Source organism: Rhinatrema bivittatum, chromosome 6 (assembly GCF_901001135.1).
Source record: "Rhinatrema bivittatum chromosome 6, aRhiBiv1.1, whole genome shotgun sequence".
NCBI classification, from domain to species: domain Eukaryota; kingdom Metazoa; phylum Chordata; class Amphibia; order Gymnophiona; family Rhinatrematidae; genus Rhinatrema; species Rhinatrema bivittatum.
In genome coordinates, this window is record NC_042620.1 from 140,072,561 (window position 1) to 140,096,122 (window position 23,562).

Consider the following 23,562-nt stretch of genomic DNA (forward strand, 5'->3'; position numbering starts at 1 on the left):
GCACAAATCCAGCATAGATTACAAAATTTCAAACTTATATAATCACAGAATTTAAAACCAAATCTCAACACAATCTAATAAAACATAGTTAAAATTAATATCCTCAATCTCTTATCATTTTTCTACAACAGACCCACAACAGTCTCCACTTGGGTAACTCACTCATCCCCAATTTTCCTTCCAACCAGTCTAAACCTCCTTTATTGTCAAAGTAATATTACTAAATGGCTTTCCACCTATTGGAAAATTCTCAACAACTCTGCCCTCTAGCTATGCTCTGGGAAGGCCTAATAGAAAAGCCATGATTTATCTGCTTCCTGAACAATACGTAATTTTTCTGAAATCTCAGTATGTCAGGTAAACTATTCCAAAGCCAAAGGACGATTATAGAGAAGGCCCTTTTACATTCTCTTTCCAGCCTTGCATCCACTATCTCTGAGACTATCCCTCTGTGCTGATTGTAAATAGCACTTAAGTACGCAATTCTTTTCTTTAAATGTATATTCTGCTTTTCAGCAGATTACTTTCAGGTACTATATAAGTATTTCCCTGACTACAGAGGGCTTACAATTTAAATTTGTACCTGAGACAACAGAGGGTAAAGTGACTTGCTCAGGGTCACAAAGGTGGTGGTGGGATTTGAACGCTGGTTTTTTGCCCACTGCTCGAACCATTAGACTATTCTTCCTTCACCAGGTTATCCCATAGATAGGGAAGTCCCAGATCATTCAATGCCTTAAATGCAAACATGATCACTTTAACTTCATTCAGTCTTCAATATCCTTTGCTTTCAGGCCACCAGCTATACATGAGGCCATATTTTGAATGATTTGCAAACATCGCAATTGTTGTGGTAGCAATCCAGTATAGATGCCTTAGATGGCATTTATCCATAATATATTCTAGATAACACTAAGCCTGGTTGTTTTGTGAGAGATACAGTTGTAACTGCCTAATAATCTATAAATAGAAAAAAAGCTGTTCAAATGTTGGCTAACACTTACTCTCTCATGATCAGCCCAGAGTCCAGACAAATGCATACATTCCTTATCTTCCTGGATCATAGTAGTAAAAACCTTTCAATCTTTATCGAATAATCTGTATCTAGTTGTGAGTTCCTCAAATAGAGAGCATCAGATTTGCTGAGTTTATTTTCAATATTTGGAACCATCCTTGCACATAATCTGAATATCAGTGAACAGATGACATGAAAAGCCCTTTTCTAAAGAATCCTACAAAATGACTGAACTCGTAAGGTGGCAATATTGATCCTTATGGCACATTGCATGTAAGTTCTCAGGTCTTAGACTTATGACAGCACACAGCTACTCACTGTGGTTGGACTCTAAGATAGAATCTAAATCATTGCAAGACAGTATTTGATTTCCCATGGGTTAGTGACCATTTTTGCAAAAGTTTATCACAGATGCATTGAATTTCGTAGCAAACTTTCATCACAAATTTACCGTACCTACAGCTGAAAAAGATAACAATAAAAGTATAAAGTATACTTGCAATGGCATCTTAGTGAGCCAATTTTTACTGAATTCTGAATTATTGAGCTGCTTTACATGATATTACAACACAGCAGCTCATTAATTCTGAATCTGAATACATGTTTGCATGAAGCCGATTATGCATGAAAGTTTACTACCTGCAAAGGTGTAACATTGTGAATGTTTTTGCAAATGGATCCTAAGCAAGTAAAAATGTGCAAAAGCCTGAAATGCTAGCATTTTGGGAGATTTAGAGAATTTTTATGCTTGTAGGTCCTCATCTGTGAAAAAATGTGCAGGTTAGCATATCAGCCCCTTCAATATTAAAGAATAAAGACTGGTGTTAATTCAATACCCATTATTTTTTTCTAGGCTTCTAAGAGTAATAGGTTTTAGATTTGACACATTTATATGGCATCATGGTATTAAATACCTCAAATAAATGAAATTAAATAAACCTATCTTAATTATGAGAATACTGTTTCATTTGATAATGTCATTTTGATGCTCAAATAATTCTGAGGATTCAATGAGATCACTAAGATAAGGATAATTGTGCATTGACTAGTTAAGCTGACTACTTTAAACCCCTCCCAGTTTGGCTTCAGAAAATACCTTAGCACAGAAACATTATTATTTGCGCTTTCTGATACTGTTCTTAGAGGATTCAACAACAGTCAAAACTATTTACTAGTCTTATTAGACCTATCTGCAGCCTTCGACGCTGTTAACCATGCTATTCTACTTGACAGCCTATCTGAAATTGGTTTATCTGACACTACATTACATTGGTTTTCATCCTACCTTGCCAATCGTTCATTTCAAGTCAAAATTAAGAATTCCATTTCCGACAAAATAAACCTAGAATCCGGAGTCCCTCAAGGCTCCTCTTTATCTGCCACCTTATTTAATATTTACTTTTTACCTCTGCCATTTATTAGCTGGGCTAGGACTTACACACTATATCTAAGCTGACGACATTCAGTTCCTGATACCAATTCAAAATTCAATTGAAAGTGCATTTAAAATGACCACTATGTATCTATCTATATTCAAAAAACTATTAACTCACATGAAACTTATTCTTAATGTCAATAAAACCAAAATTATCATTTTAGAAAGGAAATCGCTTCCTACCAAACTACCCATATTGAAATTAGAAGATTCACAGACCGAAATAGAGCTTGTAACTCATGCTCGAGACCTTGGCATAATTGTAGATAGTGAATTGAACCTCAGGAACACATTTCTACAAAAATCAAAGACAGATACAATAAACTCTTGATTCTCAGATGTCTAAAACCACTCCTAACTCAATCCGATTTCAGAACTGTACTTCAACTATTGATTTTTCCTAATATTGATTATTGCATATAACTCCAGTTCTAATTTCCCTGCATTGACTTCCAATTAAATACCGGATAGACTTCAAAATATTGAGGTAGATCTTCAAAAGATACGCGAGCGCGTACTTTTGTTCGCGCAGCAGGCGCGAACAAAAGTACGCTGGATTTTATAAGATACGCGCGTAGCCACGCGTATCTTATAAAATCCGGGGTTGGCGCACGCAAGGCTACACAAAATCGGCAGCCTGCGCGCGCCGAGCCGTGCAGTCTGCCTCCATTCCCTCCGAGGCCGCTCCGATTTTGGAGCGGCCTCGGAGGGAACTTTCCTTCGCCCTCCCCCCACCTTCCCCTCCCTTCCCCTACCTAACCCACCCCCCCGGCCCTATCTAAACCCCCCCCTTACCTTTGTTGGCAAAGTTACCCCTGCTGAAAGCTGCCCCGCTCCGTGGTCCGGTCCCGGGGGCTGTTCCGGAGGCCGCGACCACGCCCCTGAAACCATGCCCACGTCGCCGCCCCCGAAACGCCGCACCCCGTCCCCTAAACACTGTGTCATCCCGCCACGCCACGCCCCCGCCACGCCCCCAACAGGAAGCCCCGGGACTTATGCGCGTCCCGGGGCTGGTCCGGAGGCCTCGACCATGCCCCCGGGCCAGCGCCATGCCCCCGGGCCCGCCCCCGAAACGCCATGGCACACCCCCGAAATGCCGTGTCATTTCGGGAACGCCCCCGGACACGCCCCCTCCCGCCCCTTTTCGAAAGCCCCGGGACTTACGCACGTCTCGGGGCTTTACGCACGCTGGCAGCCTATGCAAAATAGGCTCGCCGGCGCGCGCAGGCCTTTTAAAATCCGCCCCACTATGTATATTACACGCGCGCTTTTTTTTTATAAAATCTACCCCTCTATGTTTTAAAATGTTCTATTGAAAAATGAAGAAATGTATTACCTTTACTATTGTTATTTTGATTGCACTGATAATATGTTTTTTTCTGCTTAGGGTGAACCTGGTTCTCCTGGTTCCAAAGGCTCTGATGGATCCCCGGGTTCAAGAGGAGAACCTGGTCCTCAAGGTCATGCTGGTGCTGTTGGACCTCCTGTAGGTAGCAAATATAGGAGTTGATTTTCGAAAAAATGCATGGGCATCCATGTGTGCACGGTTCCCAGTGCAGGCACATGGATGTGGCTATTTAATAACATGCGTGCATCAGCATGCGCATATTATAAAATACGATTCCCATGCGTACATGGGCGCCGGATTTTAATGTCCTTGTGTGCATGTGAGGGTGGGTGGCCTCTCCCGTGCACAACGGGGGAGATTTAAAAAAAAATACGCCTGGCGACGCAAGTAGGGGTTTCCCAGTTACCTACCAATCCGCTCCATTTAAGGAGTGGACTTGGAAGGAACTTCCCTATTCCCCTAACTACACTTCCTACCTTTTCCCCTCTCCTCTCCTCCCTGACCCCTAACACCTACATAGCTAGGCCAAATTTTTTTGTTTTAATACTTACTGCTCCTTTGGAGAAGTAACTTCCATGCGCCATTCGGCTGCTAGCGCGCTTCCTCGGGACAGGGCCTAATGGCTGCTGTCCTGGTCAGCCCCTGCCCCACCTAGACCCCGATCCCTGGCCTGCCACTTTTGCATAGCCCGGCACGTCTGCATGTACTGGGAAATACGTGCATGGCTGGGCAGTTTCTAAAATGCGCTCGGCACTCGCAAGGCCCGGCCATGCACACAACTTCCAGATTTTACGCAATCTGGGCTTTGAAATTTCGGCCGATGATGTCTAACAGTGTACTAATACTTAATAGTTATAAAACATGGCATGTTTATTACTGTTCTATAATGATTTCCAGGGTCCCTCTGGCAGAGATGGATCACCAGGTGGCAAGGGAGAAGTTGTAAGTATTCCATACCTCAGCTAGTGAGCGAAAGCTGACTTCTGTAGTATTAAATGTATTATTTGAAGGTATTTTTTAGATTTTATTAGAATCTGTTTAGATATTTAGAAAATCTTTCAAATAAAATGCCAGAAAAATGAGATCTTGCTGCAAAATTTAGCAGCTGATAGATATTGAAAACCTTCGTGTCAATTCAATTCTGGCAATTTTGGTTTACAAGAGGTTAGCAGTTAAATATTGCATTTTACCTGGTATCTGCTGGTCTAAAAGTGAACAATGGTTGCTGTAAGGTGTGTTTTCATGCTCTCAAAAAGTTATTTGTAAAGAACAAGAAATACTATTTGTGGTGTGCAGGCGGTGTGACCAAGCTGTGCTCTTCATTATCAAGCTGTACGCTCTCCACTCCCACGCACAACTGGTGACTCTTCCTCTCTCCCCCCCCCCCTACTACCTCTGATATGCAGCTTTATTCAGGTCACCAAGGCCCTACCCTGAATAGATTTATTCCAGAAAAGAGGAGTAAGTTTGGCTGGCCTCCATGTTGTTTACATAGAATCATTCCAAGTTAGGGCTAGAAGGGACCTGGAGAAGTCATCTAGCCCACCTGCCTCCAGGTAGGACCCACGGTACTTAAACCATCCTATCTCTAAAGACCTTCTAGGATGGAGATTCTACCACTTTCCTAGGTATTTTGTTCCAGTGCCTGACTGGCGTCACAGGTAGATAGTCCTTTCTAATTCTCCTTGTGCTTTCCAATGGAAAGTTAGTTTTTTTTATGGACATTTTTGTTTTCTGTCCCTTCCCTAGAAACTCATGGGAGCTGGCACTTGTCACACTATTTCTTCACAGCCTATCTGATTTTATTATAATGAAACAGAACTAATTCTCAGGGAAAAGTTGCCAAATAGTTTTTTTTTTTAACTTAGATATTCAGTTCATGTAATCCTTATTTTGATTCAATTCCATTTCTAAAGCAAAATAAACATTAAATTAAAAAAAGAAGAGAAATGCACACTCCTCCCCATGGCCTCCGCAGCCCCTGATTCCCCACCACCCCTGTTTATTCCTTCCACAGATGTCTCCATAGCAGAAATGGGCAGGAGTTATTCCCAGCCAGTCCTACCCTGTGGCTCCTGGTTAAAAAATGCCACTAGCTAGCTCTGAGACTGGTGACAATATGTTTTATGGCTGTTATACAAAATGGTGCCAGTCTCAGAACTGGCCAGCACATTTTTTTTAGTAGGAGCCATGAGGCAGGAGCAACTGGGGCCTGCTTCTGCCTATTTTTTGATATAGAGACTCTTGCATAAGAGCTGAGGGGACTGAGGTGACTGGATGGCACAGGAGAGCAGTGTTTGGGGGTTTTAAAAAAATTTTTGGCAAATAGTGTGTGCTATTTGCTAATAGCACACATTATTTGCCAAAATAAAATATGCAAAAAAGTTTGGATATTTTGGAATGACTTACTTTTCAGTATGGTTGTAACAAACCAAACCAAACATCTAGTCATTCATTGTGTTTTATGCAGTTATTTTAAACAAATGCATAGCCATACATTTCTATGATGTCTTTAATCACATATTGTTGAACAAGAATATAAATTCTCTTAAGAGGGATTATGTTTTTTTGTTGGTTTTTTTTTAAGAATGTATGTGTGAACTCTTCGAAAACATTTCTATACTAATTTGACAAACCTGTAAGAATTTCACAGGTTCGTAAGATTAGTTCAACAAATTTTTTTTTATGTAACATTCCGATATGAATATCTGCAGTAAATTTTACATATTTATTTCCTTCCATGGATTAATCACATGCTGCGTATTTACAATCCCACACACCCTTTACAACCTTAACAGAGAGGTCTCCTTGAGGTACCCCTCTTCGATCTGTACGCTTATCTAAGACAAGGGATCGGACTTCCCTATCTTCTGGAATTCTTTACCAGTTGAACCTCACCTTATGGAATGTACAAAATTTTTGAATCAAAGCTTTTTTTTAGTTCCACAAGCTTTTATTGATTGATTTTAGCTCACCATTTGTTTTAGTTTTTTTATTTGATTTTATAATATGCATCTTCTTGTCATCATTTGTGTTCAATGTGTCTTGCCTTGCTTCTCAATTGAACTGGATTTTTGGGATATAAATTCCTTAATAAATAAATTGCCAAATCTAGAGCAAACTTTCCCCAGATTCGAGGTAGAAATTTAATTGCTTCTCCAGCATGTTTGGGGAAAATCTAAAACTTAGACTCATCTTAGGTTGCAATTCACCTGGTTCAGTTTTTACCTTGAATATTTAAACATCTTTAATGCCATACTTCAAGAAAGATTGTTTTCTTGTATGCCAACAGGGTCCTGGTGGTGTTCCTGGTGCTCCTGGTTTAAGTGGGGCCCGTGGACCTCCTGGCCCTCCCGGATCTAATGGAGTTCCTGGAATAAAAGGTGGACCAGTAAGTTATCAAAATTGTTGTCTTAATGCTTTTACTTGTCCAACTCTAAAGCTTAGAAAATAGGGAGGAAAAACATATGACAGAGGATTAGAACCATAGAAGGGTATTTCTCTGGAAAAAGAAAAACAAAGTATGGAGATTTCAAAGAGAATTTATACTCTGTTCAGTCTGGGTCACCCCACCTCAAAAAAGATATAAGGCAATTAGAAAAGGTTCAAAGAAGGGCAACCAAAATGGTTATGGGCATGGAGTGGCTACCTTTTAGGGGTGTGCATTCGGATTGACCGCATTAGTAAAACGCAACTCATATTTTTTTTTTACTTAAAAAATTGATTCGACATAAACGATCGGATTTCCCACATATCGAACATAGATATGTTTGATATGTGGGAAATCGCGATTGTTGAGCCAAAATAAAAATATAAACCCCCTCACCCTCCTTAATCCCCCCCCCCCCGACTTACCACAACTCCCTGGTGATGGAGCGAGGAGTGAGGACGTCATTTCTGCAATCCTTGGCTCGTTCGGCCCAAAAGAACTTTTGGCCAGCTTGGGGCTGGCCAAAAGTTCTTTTTGGGCCAAACGAGCCGTCCGGCGCGAACGAGCCGGGAATCACGTGACGCCGCGTCACTCGACGTGCCACCGACGTCACATGCTTCTCGCCAAGGATTGCAGAAATGACGTCCTCACTCCTCGCTCGATCACCAGGGAGTTGTGGTAAGTCTGGGGGGGGGGATTAAGGAGGGTGAGGGGGTTTAATTTTTTTTTTTGCACATATGTACATATACCCAACTCATTGGATTTTTTTTATGTCCATATTAGCCGCAAGTGGGACCCCCTTTCGGACATAAAAAATATGAACATAAAATTTTGCTCTGCACATCCCTACTACCTTTAGAAAAAAAGGCTCAACGGGTTAGGCTTCTTCAGCTTGGAGAAGAGACGGCTAGGCGTTATTGACAAGCTGACTCCAGGAAATGCCTTACTTGCCCTGGGAGAGAGAGCAACAAAAGACTGAACCTATATTTTGTGATTGGTTACTGTCAGAGACAGGATACTAAGCTGGGCTCGATGGACCTTTGGTTTGACTCAGCATGGTACTTCTTCTACTCTTATGCAAAAACTGAAAAGCATCGACAATTAGAAAAGAACACTTATCCATTACAGTTACATGAGACCTAGATGACAAGAGGGATTTTCATTTTATAATCATTTATAGCAACCGATTTTACTCATTGATGGATGTGATTTATTACATTTTTTTAATATCTGTTATGTTAATAAAATTGCCCCATTGTCCCTTTCAAATATCTAATATTGTTGCATGGGTAACATTCGTAAACTGGAGATCATAATTTGCTTACTGTAAAAGGAAACCAATCTTCCATAAAATCCACGAGAATTTCCATTTTCTTCTATTGCTTCAAATTTGCTTCCCTAGTATCACATAAGGAAAGTATACACTAAAATTCTTAAACTCACTCTTTACTAAGTTTACTAAGTGGATTTTCTCATTTTCACTCTCTGGGGAAAATGTTTAAGAACAGTGTACAACTTTCATGTTTGTTGTTCTCTTATAGGATCATTCATCAAAATGCGTTATGGCGTTAATGTATGCAATAATGCGTTAATGCATGCGTTATGAACAATATCGCATGGCACGAATGCAACTATTTTGGAGGGGCATGATTAGGGAGGAGTTTGGGTGAGATTTAGTAAAATGAGGAGCAATATCACACCATGCAATAGCATAATACATGCTATTGCATGGTTTTAACGCCAGAAATAACTACACCTTGTTTCCTGGTTTTAGGCTGTGTGATATGCCCAAAATGGCCATAACACAATTCATGATCAATTTTTTGAATTGCATTTTGGCCAAGAGAGAGAGTGCATCTTACTGTGTGAACCTATTTATATTTCTATAGGAGGGCCATCTAATAGGTCAAGGTGAAGTGTTGGTGCTGTTTTAGGGTTTAGGGGCCAGTTTCGCATGTAGAGTGAGATGTACTAACAGCACAGTATACCTTGGTAAGATTTGATATCATTTGAAGTGAGGAAAGTCTCACAAAGATGAAATTTTGTGCTATGTTATCTCACCCTAGGTTGATGGTACCCTGCTATAGAGTCTCTCTCTCTCTCTCTCTCTCTCTCTCTCTTTCCTCTTCCTTAGCACAAGATGTGAAAAATAGGGATTATCGCAGGGTATGTTAAGTTTACCGCACCACGCAATACTACCGATGTGAAGTGGTAAGTTACCGCGTGGTGCGGTAATTCTAAAATTTCCCTAAACATGCCCCTTTTTTCTTAACGCAAGCATTATCAATGCATTAATAATGCATTTTGATGAATCCAGGGGTTAGTGCTTAGCCTACTGCATTCATCAGCAGCCTGTATCAAGACATTTGCTCTCAATGGGTGGCTTGTCCATAGAAGGTTATTCCTATTTTAAGATCATATTCTTTTGGTTTTGATTCATTTTCCAAAGAAGCAAAAGTAACTACCTCCACAAAATGTACAGCTTTAAAACAATACCCTGTGTATAGCCAATCAGTTTGCTTGAAAGCTATATTCTATTCCTTTGTAATATTTGGAATGGCAAAATTTGTTCTCCTAGGGTGAACCTGGCAAGGATGGTGGAAAAGGAGATGGTGGGCCAAAGGGTGAGCGCGTAAGTAATTTTCTGAACCTATATTTCCTAGAACAATAAGCTGATCTGCAGGTTTTTTGGAGTGAGCCCGGTTTTACTTACTTTTGTTTCCTTATTAGGGTGAACCAGGTCTTCCAGGACCTTCTGGTCTTGCTGGTGAAGAAGGTAAAAGAGGAGCTAATGGTGAACCAGGAACAAATGGATTGCCTGGAGCTCCAGGTGAAAGGGTAAGACACATAAAAAAATAGCACATAATCTCTTTTCCCTTAAAGAATGTGTTGTGGGAGCATTTTCTTTCTACTAAAGAAACTTTGGTTTGGTAGGCTAGATTGTTCAGATCAAAATTTAATAATGAAACCTTTTACAGAAAATAAACAGAATGGAAAATAAAGCACACACCATTTGGAAAACATGAAAAAATATATATTTAATATGCTCATTATACCACATACATATATACCTTATTGACTTGATTTCTTGAATTCAAGATATATTCATGAATCTGGATGAAGCAAAGATCATATTGTCATTATGTCTAAAATAATTGAAAGTGTCTCTCTTCCCTACTCAGCACACGTATACTTAGGGAGGGAAATTTTAAAGCCATTTCCACAGGTAAAAGCACTTTACATGAAAGAATTGGACTTTTTGAAAATTGCCCACCTTATGTACATGCCTAGGACCTCTATGTGCATAATTTTCTTCACAGTGAGGGGGAGGTGTTCCTGAGGCAGGGTCTGGGACTATACACATGTTTTCACATTTTCCAAAGTGTACACATAGTTTTTGCCATGAAAAGTACCCACACAATTTAGCAGGTACAAACGTGGATGGGATTCTCCAGGGGTGATTTTCAAAGTGAATGCATGCTCATACTTTCATTTTGAAAATTTGTGTAAAGTCTGTGGATAAAAAGTAACTGCGGAGGTTATACTTATGCAGACATTGTTAAAATTAACTCACACAGTGCTCCAATATTTTTTAAAAAATAATAACTAAATTAAATACAATGCAAGAAATTAGACAGTTGGTGATTTCTATAAGCAATTCATAGGCTCCTATGGGCACTGAAAGCTAATTCCATTGTTTAGTATAAAATCACCTATTAATTAGCCAGAGAAGTTCCATAGAAGTCTGCACATTTTCAGCAGTTTAAACAGTATAAGTACAATTACAAATTCATCCTTGAGTAAAAGGAATGTCAGAAACAATAGTCCACAGCAATAATAAAATTGACAGTAAAATATATAGGGAAGAGAAGTAATTGTTTTCCAAATTGTCACCTTAAATATTTTGGACTACCTAATTCCATAGGAAAGACTAAGGGATTCTTCAGACACACTGAAACTCCTTTTAATGAATGATAAGGAGGATATTGTAAGATAAATATGATTATTAAGTGGTAAGTGAAAAGAGATCAGATTAAAATAGTCATAAATGTAAATAGCTGTTAATAAAATAGACTCATCATTATATCATGAGATTTTATTTCTTATTCATTTATTTACCCTATATTTAGAAATTAGTTCCTAGTGTCACACCTCTTTTAATTCTTTGTGGTCTGATCTCTTTTTCTTGTAGGGTACTAATGGCTTCCGTGGTCCTCCAGGTAGTAATGGTGTTCCCGGAGAAAAGGTAAATATACATACTGGTTTTCTCATGTATCAATTATATATTCATAGAAATATTTTTAGAAAGTTTTTATATTATTATTATTAAAGTTATCATCAGTATTGTAACTGACATTCTCAAATATTTTGTAAGCTATTGCTGTTCTTGTTCTCAAATATAACTAGGGTCCTGCTGGAGAACGTGGTCCTTCGGGAAGTCCAGGCTCAAATGGAGCTCCTGGAGATACTGGTCGTGATGGCAATCCTGGTCTTCCTGGAATGAGAGTAAGATATCTTCTTGGAAGATCCAAACCGATTACTGCCCGATCAATAAACACATACACTACTGGCCAAATGGCAAAACCTGAGGATAACCATTCCACAAATGACATAGGAGACTACTATCCCAAAGCAAAATAAAAATCACTCCAATCCTTAGAAATGGAGATCTGGGCTCAGCATACAAGTTCATTTTTATCCATTGTAACTTCTTCCCTGTTAGTTCACAAATTCATACTCCATGATTGTATCCTTTGAGATGCACAACCTCTTTCTAAATCACAGTTTGTCTTTCGTCAACTGTCAGAATGAATTGTAATTCCTCTTCAGTGACACTAACATCGAGGGCTTGATTTTCTAAAGGATTCGCATGCATAAAATCCAAGTTTTACAAGCATAAATGATCTTTAGAAAATCAACTGAGAGCCTATGTACATAAAGGTATGAGTATATATGATTTCATACATACCTTTCTGCATGGAGGCAGAAGGCATTCAGGCAAGCAGAGTTGGGGCAGGGAAAGGATTTACACTTTGAAAGTTGGGCTCCTTAAGGGGTAGATTTTAAAAGCCCTATGTGCACCAAATCAGGGCGATATTAGCGTCTCTTGGGCTGGCGTGCAGCATGCAGGTTTTAAGACATGCCCATAGACACGCGTATCTCCTGATACACGTACAATAGAAAAAGTCCCAAAAGGGGGCGGGGCATGGTCTGGGCAGGGCATGGACATTCTGGAAATTTAAGTGGAAACCAGCACTTAAAAAATCATTAGAACTAGGGGGTCACACAATCAAACTCCAGAGAGGATGATTCAGAACCAATGTCAGGAAATATTTCTTCATGGAGAGGGTGGTGGATGCCTGTAATGCCCTTCCGGAGGAGGTGGTGAAGACAAAAACAGTAAAAGATTTCAAAGGGACGTGGGATAAACACTGTAGATCCTTAAAGGCTAAAGGATAGGAATGAAGAAAAGAATGAATGGACGGTTACTACCCTTAACAAACAGGCCTTCATACTGTTGATGCAACTCCATCGTTGCTCTCTGCTTCAATGGCAGGGGGAAAAGAGGAAAAGGGGAATTAGATTCAGACAGAAACCAACTAAGACATTGAATTTTACAGCCTGGTAAACCAAATAAGATTGAGGATAACTTGCTGATGCAGCTGTTACTACCCTTAACCAATGAGCCTGATACTTTTGATACAAATCCAACATTGATCTCTGCTTCAACAGCAAGAGGTAGCAGGGAATTGGACCCAAACAGCAACCAAAAAGGGCCCTGTCTTTGACGGTCTGTAAAACTGATAAGTTTAGGGGTGACTTGTATGGCGCAGCAGATACTTGCATGGCATGGCAGATACTACCATAATAAGCTTGATGGGCAGACTGGATAGACCATTTAGTTCTTTTCTGCCATAATTCCTATGTTTCTATGTATTTATGTGCCCAAGTGTGCACCGGGGTCCCCTACCACATAACTTTACTTCTGCTATAGATAATGTGTATGTTATAAAACAAAAAAAACCAGGCTAGACAGTGGGGTTTTAAGGGTTGAGGCAGATAGGGTAAAAGAGTGGTTAGTAGCTAGGGGGGGTTAGAAAGTCCTATCCTGTAACTGGGTAAAGTGAGCATGAACTGGTTTCACTGGTAATTGCATCGGCTCACATTTATATTAAAATCCACCCTACTTATGCAGTAGAAGAGGCATATGCGCACATCCATATAAAATGATGCTCACATTAATGCGCGTCCAGTCGATTTTATAAGATGCACGCATATATGCGCGCATGTTATAAAATGGTTGTGGTTGCATCCATGGGCTCCAGCCAGCATACGCATGTTCATGTATGCCCACACTGCTGTTTTAAAGTTACCATCCCTATGAGAGTAGCAGGTGAATTTTCAAAGGAGTTATGCACGTAAATGTAGCATACTATCATAGCAGTTTCCAAACCTTTTATCTGCATACTTAGTGCGGGTAAAACCTGTTGATAATTCAATGACATATATTGTAGCAGTTTTCAAAAGCCCACTTACACAGGCCTGATTTTCAAAAGCTTTTCAATGCTTAAAACTGGGTTTTACACATGTAAATGCACTTTACTTATGTAAGTGGATTTTTAAAATTTGCAAAAATATATGCTACTGAATTATCTGTAGTTTTTACTTCTATTAAGTACATTTAATGAAGGTAAATTGCTTTTGAAAATTGCTATGATAGTATGTTACATTTACATACATAAATCCTTTGAAAATTCACCTGTTACTCTCATTTAGGGAGCCCAACTTTCAAAACTGTCTGAGGTATAAGTGGACCTGCAGAGATTTATGCTAGTTTTTAAGAACTGTATGAACACTGAATATTTCTACCTCAAAAGTATGTAGTTATGTTTTGGTAGGCATTACATTAGCAATGCAGGAGCACATATAACGAATATCGGTATAGAAAAACCTTAAATAAATAAATAAATAAATAACATATACTTTCTCTACCCATTTTATTAAAATGCACGCAGATATTTTACATGTGAAATAATTGTAACAATTGAAACATAATAACCCAGAAGTAAACACAGAGCCATATATTTTTTAAAGTATGTGCACACAGCATTCTGAAAACACTTAGTTGCACAAGTATTGGAATCATCAGTTCACTGATTCCTCCACCTGTTCACCAAGACCTTCACCAGTTCACCTGGTCCCTCCGGCACTTCATCCTAAAGCCCCAACCAGCTCACCCAGACCACCCACCCAAAAACTGCCGAGAAAAGACAAGTCAATTAGCATGTATAAAAGTATTCAGAAATATTTGGTAATGTACGCATGAGCACCTCTTTCAAAATAGCAACTTGCACACATACTTCAGAACTCCACTGCAGAACACCCCTAGACCACCCCTTTTTCCCCATTAAAATTTACGTACTACTGCAAGTATGCACGTTTGAGAGGTTTATAAAATATCATATATGCATGTACACGCTACTTATCTGCATGTATGCTATTTGTATACAAGCTTTGAAAATATCCTCCTTATAGAGCAGATGTAACTTTGTACATGTATGTATGTCCTCATGGGTAGTGGGACAACTCGCAAACTTTTGAAGCAGATTTGTTCTCATAAATCTGCTCTGAAAACTTGGTCTACAAAGTATCCTCAAGCTTTAGTCCTTCATGGATTGTTTGAAAATTACCTTCCCTGTGAATCGTTAGCAAAAGTGGCTAGAGATTCCATCTAAATCTGGGTCACCTGCCACGTAGCACTCAGCCATAATCAAAGAGACTTTAGGATGACCAGTTTATTTTATTATTGATGACGGAATCCAAAATTCATGATCCTAACTTCAATAATATTCTAAGCAAAATATGTTATGTATATTTCAGCATGATTTATTTCACCAACAGTAGAATTCAGATGGTGTTTTGCATGTTTTATTTAGACTCTAGAGAAAGTTGCATGAATAAAATTAAATCTGAATTAGCTGTGGTTCTGCAAGTCAGATGCATGATCAAAGCTGTAGACTGACAGAAGGCAAGCTATGGACAAAATTCTGTGGGTTCATAGGAATTATTTGATCAGGAAGCAAGAGCAAAGTTAGCCTTATCATTAATTATTTACTTTAATTTGGAATTCATTTCCATGTTTTCAAATTTAGGGTTTGACCGGAAGTCCAGGAAGCCCAGGATCTGATGGGAAATCAGGACCTCAGGTACATTTTAATGAAACATTTGTGATACTAAATTCTACATCTGAAATGAATCATTTCATCACATGACCTAAATTCTATACATATTATCATATAGCACAAAGAAAATACAACTATAAAAAATGGAATTAAGTGACAAAGGAAGAGAATCAGTTTGATACTAATTTAGGGTGCAATTTTAAAAGGCACTCGCGTGCATAAAACCCATGTCTATGCCCAAAAGTGGTTCTTTGAAAAAAGCCTTTTGGGAATGTGCATAAAGTTTGCTCAGACACATTTTAGAATGCACTTTTATGCACAGGGTAAATGGGCAATCCAGGTGATGGAGTTGGGGGTGGGATCGGTATTTGTGCACATCACTTTCATTTTCTAATGTGTGCATGGAAATCCACATGCACAAAATAATACCTTCTCAAGAATAGGTGTAACTTTGTGTGTGTTTGCCACACACAAAGTTCCATGTACACCTGTGAATTTTCAAAGTACATTTCTGTGCATAAATCCACTTTGAAAATCCCAGCTAAAGTCGGCAAGTTAAAAGTACCTGTCGACTTTAGCTTATGCGAGCTGTTTGAAAATTACCCTCTAAATGTTTCTTAGCAAACAGTTTCTCCTGTTTTTGTTAAAGTAGTTTAACATTATATAGAGAGAGCTATTTAAATAGCATAAGACGCTACGGGTCTGATTTGTATAGTTTTTCTCCTGTTCTGTCTCTATAGAAGAAAAGCTTATTAAATCAGGCCCTAAACTGAACCTCTTGCACACACACACAAACACAAACACACATACACACGTCTCCTAACTAGCAGATTTTTCTGTATTTCTTTCATTTAGACAAGAAATATGTCTATACAGTAGAACAGTTTTCAAGAGCATCTAGCTGGGTAACTAAGAGGTCCATATACTAAAGTTTTATGCAGGTAAAATTAGCATTTGCCTTCATAAATTTCGGCCCTATAAAAATATATCCCCTTTTCCCATGTATCCGGCCACATACATTTTTTTTGTGCAGAGAAAGTTACCTGAACAAAATAGGTACAAGTCTGAAGGCATGGCGATGCCCATCTAACATATTATTTACTCAATAGCACCACATTGAATGCTATCTGACTAAATTTGTGTAGTAGACAAGTCAGTCCACACAAATAGCAGCCTAAAGTTGTCAGGATAACTTTGTCTACATAACTATACACAGATATTCAGTGGGACACTTATCTAAGGAAATTCTGCTTAACTTTATCTGGATAACTTACCCAGTTGCCAGTTTACTGAATATGGACCTCGAAGGAACTATCCAGCTGTATCCCCTGAGGTGAAAATTATTTTCTTAATAGGAGATAAATTTATCTACCTAGATTTAACTGGGGGGGAAAAATAGACCATCCTGGGAGCAGGGATGGATCAGGGGAAGGAAAATACACATGCATATTTTCAAGCATACTGCATACCTTGTTGTAACTTTAGAAAAGGAAACTACCTATATAGTTTCTTTTTGAAAATTAGCCACAAGATACAAAAGTATTCTTGGAATGTGCACCTGTGTGGGTTACTCACAATTGTTTAATTAATTTTTCCTTTAAAGAACTAATTTTATTATTCAATACTATTCCTATTATCTGGACATTTAATAATGCAATCTTCATGTGTTTACTTTCTATAAGGGACCTTCGGGAGAAGCAGGACGATCTGGTAACCCTGGTCCATCAGGTCCTAGAGGTCAGCCAGGTGTAATGGGTTTCCCTGGTCCTAAGGGTAATGAGGTAAGTCTATAATTATTTATTGGCTTAAAATGTACCTTAAGCAGTCCTGGTTTTCCACCCATTGTTTGTCCTGCCCTACAGACACAGAGCTGTATGATAACCACAGTTATTTAACACATTTAAGGCCAAATTTTCATTTAGGCACTTAATTTCAAATTTATGCACATATCTTCAAACATGCATTAATGCAACCAGATTTTCAAGCAGAAGATAAACACATAGGGGTAGATCTTAAAAGCCCTGCGTGCCTATTTTGCATAGGCCGTCGGCGAGCGCAAAGCCCCGGGACGCACGTAAGTCCCAGGACTTCGTAAAAGGGGCGGGAGGGGGGCGTGTTGGCTGGCTGGGGGTGTGTCCGGGGTCAGGGGGCGGTCTGAGGCAGGTCCTGGGGCGTGGCGATGGTTCGGGGGCGGGCTGGGAGGGCAGTCCCGAGTCCCCCGGCACTGCGGCCTGTGCCGGGGGATGCCGAGGCGGCGCGCACAAATTACGCCTGTCTCAACTAGGCGTAACTTGTACAGCAAAGATAGGGGGGGGATTTAGGTAGGGCTGGGGGGTGGGTTAGATAGGTGAAGGGAGGGGAAGGTGGGGGGACGTGGAGGGAACGGAGGCAGGCTGCACGGCGCGGCTCAGCGCGCGCAAGCTGCCGATTTTGTGCAGCGTTGTGCGCGCCGACCCCGGATTTTATAAGATACGCGCATATCTTATAAAATCCGGCGTACTTTTCTTTGCGCCAATTGTGCGAACAAAAGTACACGCACGCGTACTTTTTAAAGATCTACCTCATAGAGTGTGACTAGCAAAATACAATGAGGCTGATATTCAAAATACGGGGCACTTAATTTAAAGAGTTAGATGCCTAGATCTGTAAAATTGAAAATATTACCTAAATTTAGGAGCCTAAAAAGTAGGTGGGGCCAGGGGACGTATCAGCTCAGAGGAATGAAGTTAGGTGATCATTGCTGATTTTCAGATCTAGGCAACCTAGAATGACTAGCGGGCTCTAAAATTAGGCACTTATTTTCAGTCAACCAGACACCTACGTTCTGAAAACAGAGGTCAAAATTTCGGGTGGTTTATGTGGGTAAAAATTGGCTTTTATTCACATATGTCTTCCCCTTTAAAAAAAAATCCTAGGCAGACCAATATAACACCCCCCTTCCCAAAGCCCACCCTGAGTTGAAAGTGCCCCTCTTACAAAGGGAGATATATAGACTGTCATTTATTTATTTATTTAAAAGTTCTTATCTACAGCTCATACAATTGATTAATTGATCTATGCAGTTATATTGTCTCTCTAAAAGTCTCTCTTTTTCTCTCTCCCTCTCTCTCTCTCTCCCCCCCCCCCCCAGTTAAAATTTGCATGGCCCACATACATATGGATGGGGCCATCTTTGCACAAGCAATTCTTAAATCTATCTCATAGTGAGGGTCATTTTCCAATGCAGTAAAGCAGTGTTTTTTAACACAAACATCCTTTCACAAAATCACTGGCCTGCTAAAAATTAACCTATGTGATGTATCTTTGTTGCACACACGTTTACCTAGACTGAAGAGAAGGGGCTACTGGGACAGAGTCGGGAGGGGGGGGGGTTAGTCTTATGTGTATACCTTTGTCTTTTAAAAAAGTATGGGTCGGATATTAAGAGTTACACGTGGGCGTAGATTTGTGCGCGCAACCTGGCGTGCACAAATCTACGCCCAATTTTATAACATTCACGCGCAGCCGTGTGTATGTTATAAAATCCATGGTCGGCGCATGCAAGGGGGTGCCCAATTGTGCAACTTGCGGACGCCGAGCCACGCAGCCTTCCTCCATTCTCTCTTCGGCCACTCTGAAATCAGAGCAGTCTCGGAGGGAACTTTCCTTCCGCCCCCCCCCCACCTTCCTCTCCCTTCCCCTACCTAACCCGCCCCCCAGCCCTTCCTAAAATCCCCCCTTACCTTTAACTTAGAAGTTGCGCCTGCCTCTGGGCAGGCACAGGTTGCGCATGCCGGCCGACGGCCTGCCCGCAATCCCTGGCACAGTGGCAAATGGCCACTGTGCCTGGAGGCTCCAGCCCCGCCCCCACCCCACCCATGCCCCGTCCCCTTTTCCAAGCCCCGGGACATACGCGCTTCCCGGGGCTTGCGCGCACGCAGGAGCAGATTCTTGGGGTTACATTCGTAACCCTTTCAAAATCCGCCCCCATGTGCATAAATTTTCAAGAAATGTCTGCAGACGATTTAGCAGGTGTAACTTCTGCAGCTAATTTTGCCAGGAAAATTTTCAAGCAAACTTATACGAGCAAGTCCGATATGAAAATTGGTGTAACTAATGGTTGTCTTTGCTGACATTTTTATGGTTGATGTTACAAAATTATTACCGTCTCCTCCCCCAAGACAATTTTGTTACAGACCATCTAAGTTGTGCTGCAGAAATATACATAAGTTACAATAATTTTCACAGCAAAGTTAACGCTTGTACGTTTCTCAGAAAATTATCTCAGCAGAACTACCTACACACACTTATTCCTGCTATATGGTGCTTGCAGTTTTGCCATAAAACTTTAGGTGCAAAATTTTGAATTTTGAAAAATAAGCATTTCTTCCCCCTCCCCCCCCCCCCCCCCCCCCCCCCCCCCCCCCCCGAGCACCTCCAGTCAGTCCAGACAAACTAATGCGTAAACAGGACAAAAGAGCAAAAGTTTACCTGCTTATCTGGTGGACCTTTTATTGTGTTCAATAATCTGCCCATGTGGGGTTTTTTTGTTCCGTCCCTATTTGATAAGGATTTTATTTCCCTTTGTTAGTCAATAGCACAGCAACAGGGGTAGGAATAATGTTATTTATTAAGATAGTCAACTCACTCACACATTGGGGACAGGAATTCAAACAGTGCCTATACATGCTCAAACTCAAATGGCAGTAGAGGGCAAACTGGGATATCTCCTCCCAGCAGATCGATATCGAGGAACTGGTATGTCACACCAAAGGAATGATGTTTAATAGTAAGACCTCTTCCACTCCAGCCATCTAAAATGATAATATTTCTCAGAAGTAGAACTTCATTCTGGCCTACCCCTTTTCTCATCTCTTTGCCTCCTGATTTGCAAGGTCAGAACTAATATTCAGCTCAGATTGCTTGCGCTACATGCAGACCCCGAAATTAAGAGTCTCCTTGAGTAATTCAGAGTATAATTATGCTTAAAGCACCCTACACGGTCTGAGGTTTTTGATTGAATCATACTTGTAATGACTATTCGTAAGATCACAAAAAAGCCTGTTACACTGTATGTTAGGAATAGGATTAGCGGCATTGTAAGTATCAAGAAATAATTGTGAATCCTTTTCTTTTTTTTTTTTTAGGGTCAGCCTGGTAAGAATGGAGAAAAAGGTAATCCTGGATCTGCTGGCCCACAAGTAAGTACAACATAGCAACTTCTGTTTAATGTGTCTCATTTGTATAAACAGGGGCTCACTTACCAGGTGTTACCACTGGCGTTCAGCATTTTTATAAAGCAGCACTAAAGGCTTCAGCATTGAAAATAGCACTGTGCTTTCAAGTGTCTTCTGCACTGAAAAGTAGGAGTAAATTTTCAAAGGGATCCAGCCTTCTAGAGGTCCAGTGAGTAAGTTATTTTGTTAACTTTATCTGGACATTCAGGGAAACTTATCTGGAGAAGTTTTTTGCTGAATATCCAGGCAAAGGTAGCCGGAAAAGTTATCCAGATAACGTTAGGCCTGTTATCTGTACTTAATATGGCCCTATCTGGTTAAATATATTAGCCTGCTCTTGCTACACCTCTGGCCCAGCTCCTTTTTGTCTGGGGAAATGTGTCCAGTTACCCAGACAAAGGAGGAGGGATAAATTTAAAGAGCCAGATATATATGGATAAAAGTTGATTTTATCTACATAATTATTTTGAATATGAACCTCCTTGCCACAAGATTAAGCAGTTAAATATCTGGGTAAAAATTTGCCTCCAGTGAGTGGCTAAATCTGGAGATCAGGGGCAGGTAGTAAACATGAATTTAGCTAAGTTAGATAGCTATGCCTGTATCTGGTTTATCTAGCTAAATATAAGTACATTTTCAGTTGCAGTCTAGCCGGATAGCTTGCAGCTGAAAATGCATGCACGCTGGGCATTTTGAAAATCATCTCCATTGTTTTTCTACTTTTCCTCAATTTTAAACATGTATTGTATACTGTTTGATGGTTGTCTTATACTACTGTCCACGTTAGGACAATTTTGTAGGCTTCTTTTCTCTCTGTTGTCTCAGTAAAACAAGTTATTTCCCCACTAATCTCTAACCAGAGATGACAGAAAAGGGGCAATGTAGAAATTTATCAAGTCATGAGTGGGCTACAATGCATAAATACCTTTTCAAATAATACTAAAACAAGGGGGACACACCATGAAGCTAACAAGCAGCAGACCGTAGAAAGTACTTTTTCACTCGGTGCCCTATCAAACTATGGAATCTGTTGCCAGAGGATATGAACAAGGTGATCGGCATAGCGGGCTTTAAAAGAGGTTTGGGTTAGTTCCTGCAGGAAAAGTCCACAATACATTGTTAGCCAGGTAGACTGAAGAAAGTCATTGCTATCCCTGGGAGTCAGCAACGGGAAATACATCGACGTTTTGGGATCTGGAGGGTACTTGTGACCTGGACTGGCCACTATTGGAGACAGGATGCTGGGCTCGATGGACCTTGTTCTGACCCAGCATGGAATTTTATGTTCTTATACTCTTAACTAGCTTGACTGCAGTTACTGCCGGAGCTATACCGTACGTTAGGGTAGTGCTATTCATGTCCTGTCCTCCAGGGTCAGATTTTCAGGGGATCCAGCCCTGGATTAACCATTAAGCAAAATAAGCACATGCATAAGGCATCAAGGGAAGGGGGGGGGGGGGGGGAGGGTACCACAGAGTGTTAAAATTTGCATTTTTTTCTGTTGCTCTCTAATTATAAGTAAATAATTAGCTTATATTGCTCACTGCTATTTAGAGTTACATACATTTTTTTTTAAGTTTATATTTAATATAGTTTGGGGGTTTGCCCTGGGGATGGCCTGGAAGAAACTGAATTTTTAATCTCTTATTTTACCTTCAGCACTTATTGAGTCTTAACGTCTTGTCAGTTAAGAAATGGATTGGCCGAGGGAGGCGCTATGATTGGGTCGTGCTTAGGGCATCAGTTGGCCTTAATCCGGCCCTCAGGGTATCATTAATGAATATGCATGAGAAATATTTGTCTGCACACTGCTTCAGTGCAAATCTATCTCATGCACATTCATACGCGATATCCTGAAAACCCACCCTATTTGGGCCACTTGAGGACTGGAAGAGAATACTCTGCCTGAGGGGATACACTTTTAATTTGAAAGAAAGTAGAACATCTCAACACAATGCCCAATTTTGCTTTGATTTAATTTTGAAAATGTAGCAGAGGATAATGCTCAAAATTGTGCTCATGTTTCATTTCATTTTCAAAAAAGAAAAGAGCAAAGCAGGCTCAGCCAGCTGCAGGGCCTCAGGCTGAACAGCAGAACTTCATAACGGCACCGACCTTGGGTGGGGCCGGAGTTGTTCTGATAAACTTCACCAGAGGGTCCAGCCTGACTGGAGTTTGCTCCTGCTCCATGAAGGTTTGCGGACCATGGGTGGGCTAAATGGCAGGGTGGGACGGCACCGAGCCTGGATACTGCTTTTTATTTTTTTGGAAACTTTGGCAGAGGAAGGATACTGGGCTAAACCGATTATTTGTCTTGACATTTTTGTTTTTCATTGAGTTTATTATTTAATTTTAAATAAATGATGTGAAGCAAAAGAAAAAACATAAAAGAGAATCAAAATGAAATCTACCTATAAGTACATAAGGGAAGGGCAATTTTCAAACAGCTAATGTATCTTTTACTAAGCATACTAAGCATATTGTCTACTTTTGTTATTTAATAGGGGCTGCCTGGAAAGGGTGGTGATCCTGGTCCTTCAGGCCCTGCTGGATCCGCTGTGAGTGTTAATTCCAGATATAAGGCCTGGTTTATCAAAGGGTTTTCTCCCTCATAGTCACAGAATGGAAGAAAATCCTCGATCAATCAGACTTTGCATGGGTTTATTTATTTGTTTATTTTTTAAACTTTCGTCAGTTCTTATTGTAAATATAATGGATCGGGCCTTCACTTGTGCTTGTTGAGATATTTTTCCTTTTCCGTCAAGTCAAACATTAGGGGCCCTATTTATGAAGCATTTCCTTCAAAGACAAATTTATGAGAGAACATCTTTAGTAAAACAGGCCTCTGAGTGAGGAACTGTAAGCAGAAAGCACAGAAAAAGTGTTTCTTAAAGGTACCACTTACAGCATAAGGGACTAAATCTATCTGTAACCT

General features: G+C 40.2%; 1 protein-coding gene across 1 annotated transcript in view; it reads left to right on the plus strand.

The window, feature by feature from the left end:
• Positions 1-23,562, plus strand: part of COL3A1 (collagen type III alpha 1 chain) — a 175,016-nt gene that overhangs the window by 107,978 nt on the left and 43,476 nt on the right. The window contains exons 16-26 of the mRNA XM_029605981.1: positions 3,838-3,936; positions 4,696-4,740; positions 7,091-7,189; positions 9,807-9,860; positions 9,959-10,066; positions 11,421-11,474; positions 11,636-11,734; positions 15,382-15,435; positions 17,094-17,192; positions 20,538-20,591; positions 23,132-23,185. Of these exons, the coding sequence (XP_029461841.1) occupies positions 3,838-3,936; positions 4,696-4,740; positions 7,091-7,189; positions 9,807-9,860; positions 9,959-10,066; positions 11,421-11,474; positions 11,636-11,734; positions 15,382-15,435; positions 17,094-17,192; positions 20,538-20,591; positions 23,132-23,185 (819 nt within the window). The remainder of the gene's footprint in view (positions 1-3,837; positions 3,937-4,695; positions 4,741-7,090; positions 7,190-9,806; positions 9,861-9,958; positions 10,067-11,420; positions 11,475-11,635; positions 11,735-15,381; positions 15,436-17,093; positions 17,193-20,537; positions 20,592-23,131; positions 23,186-23,562) is intronic.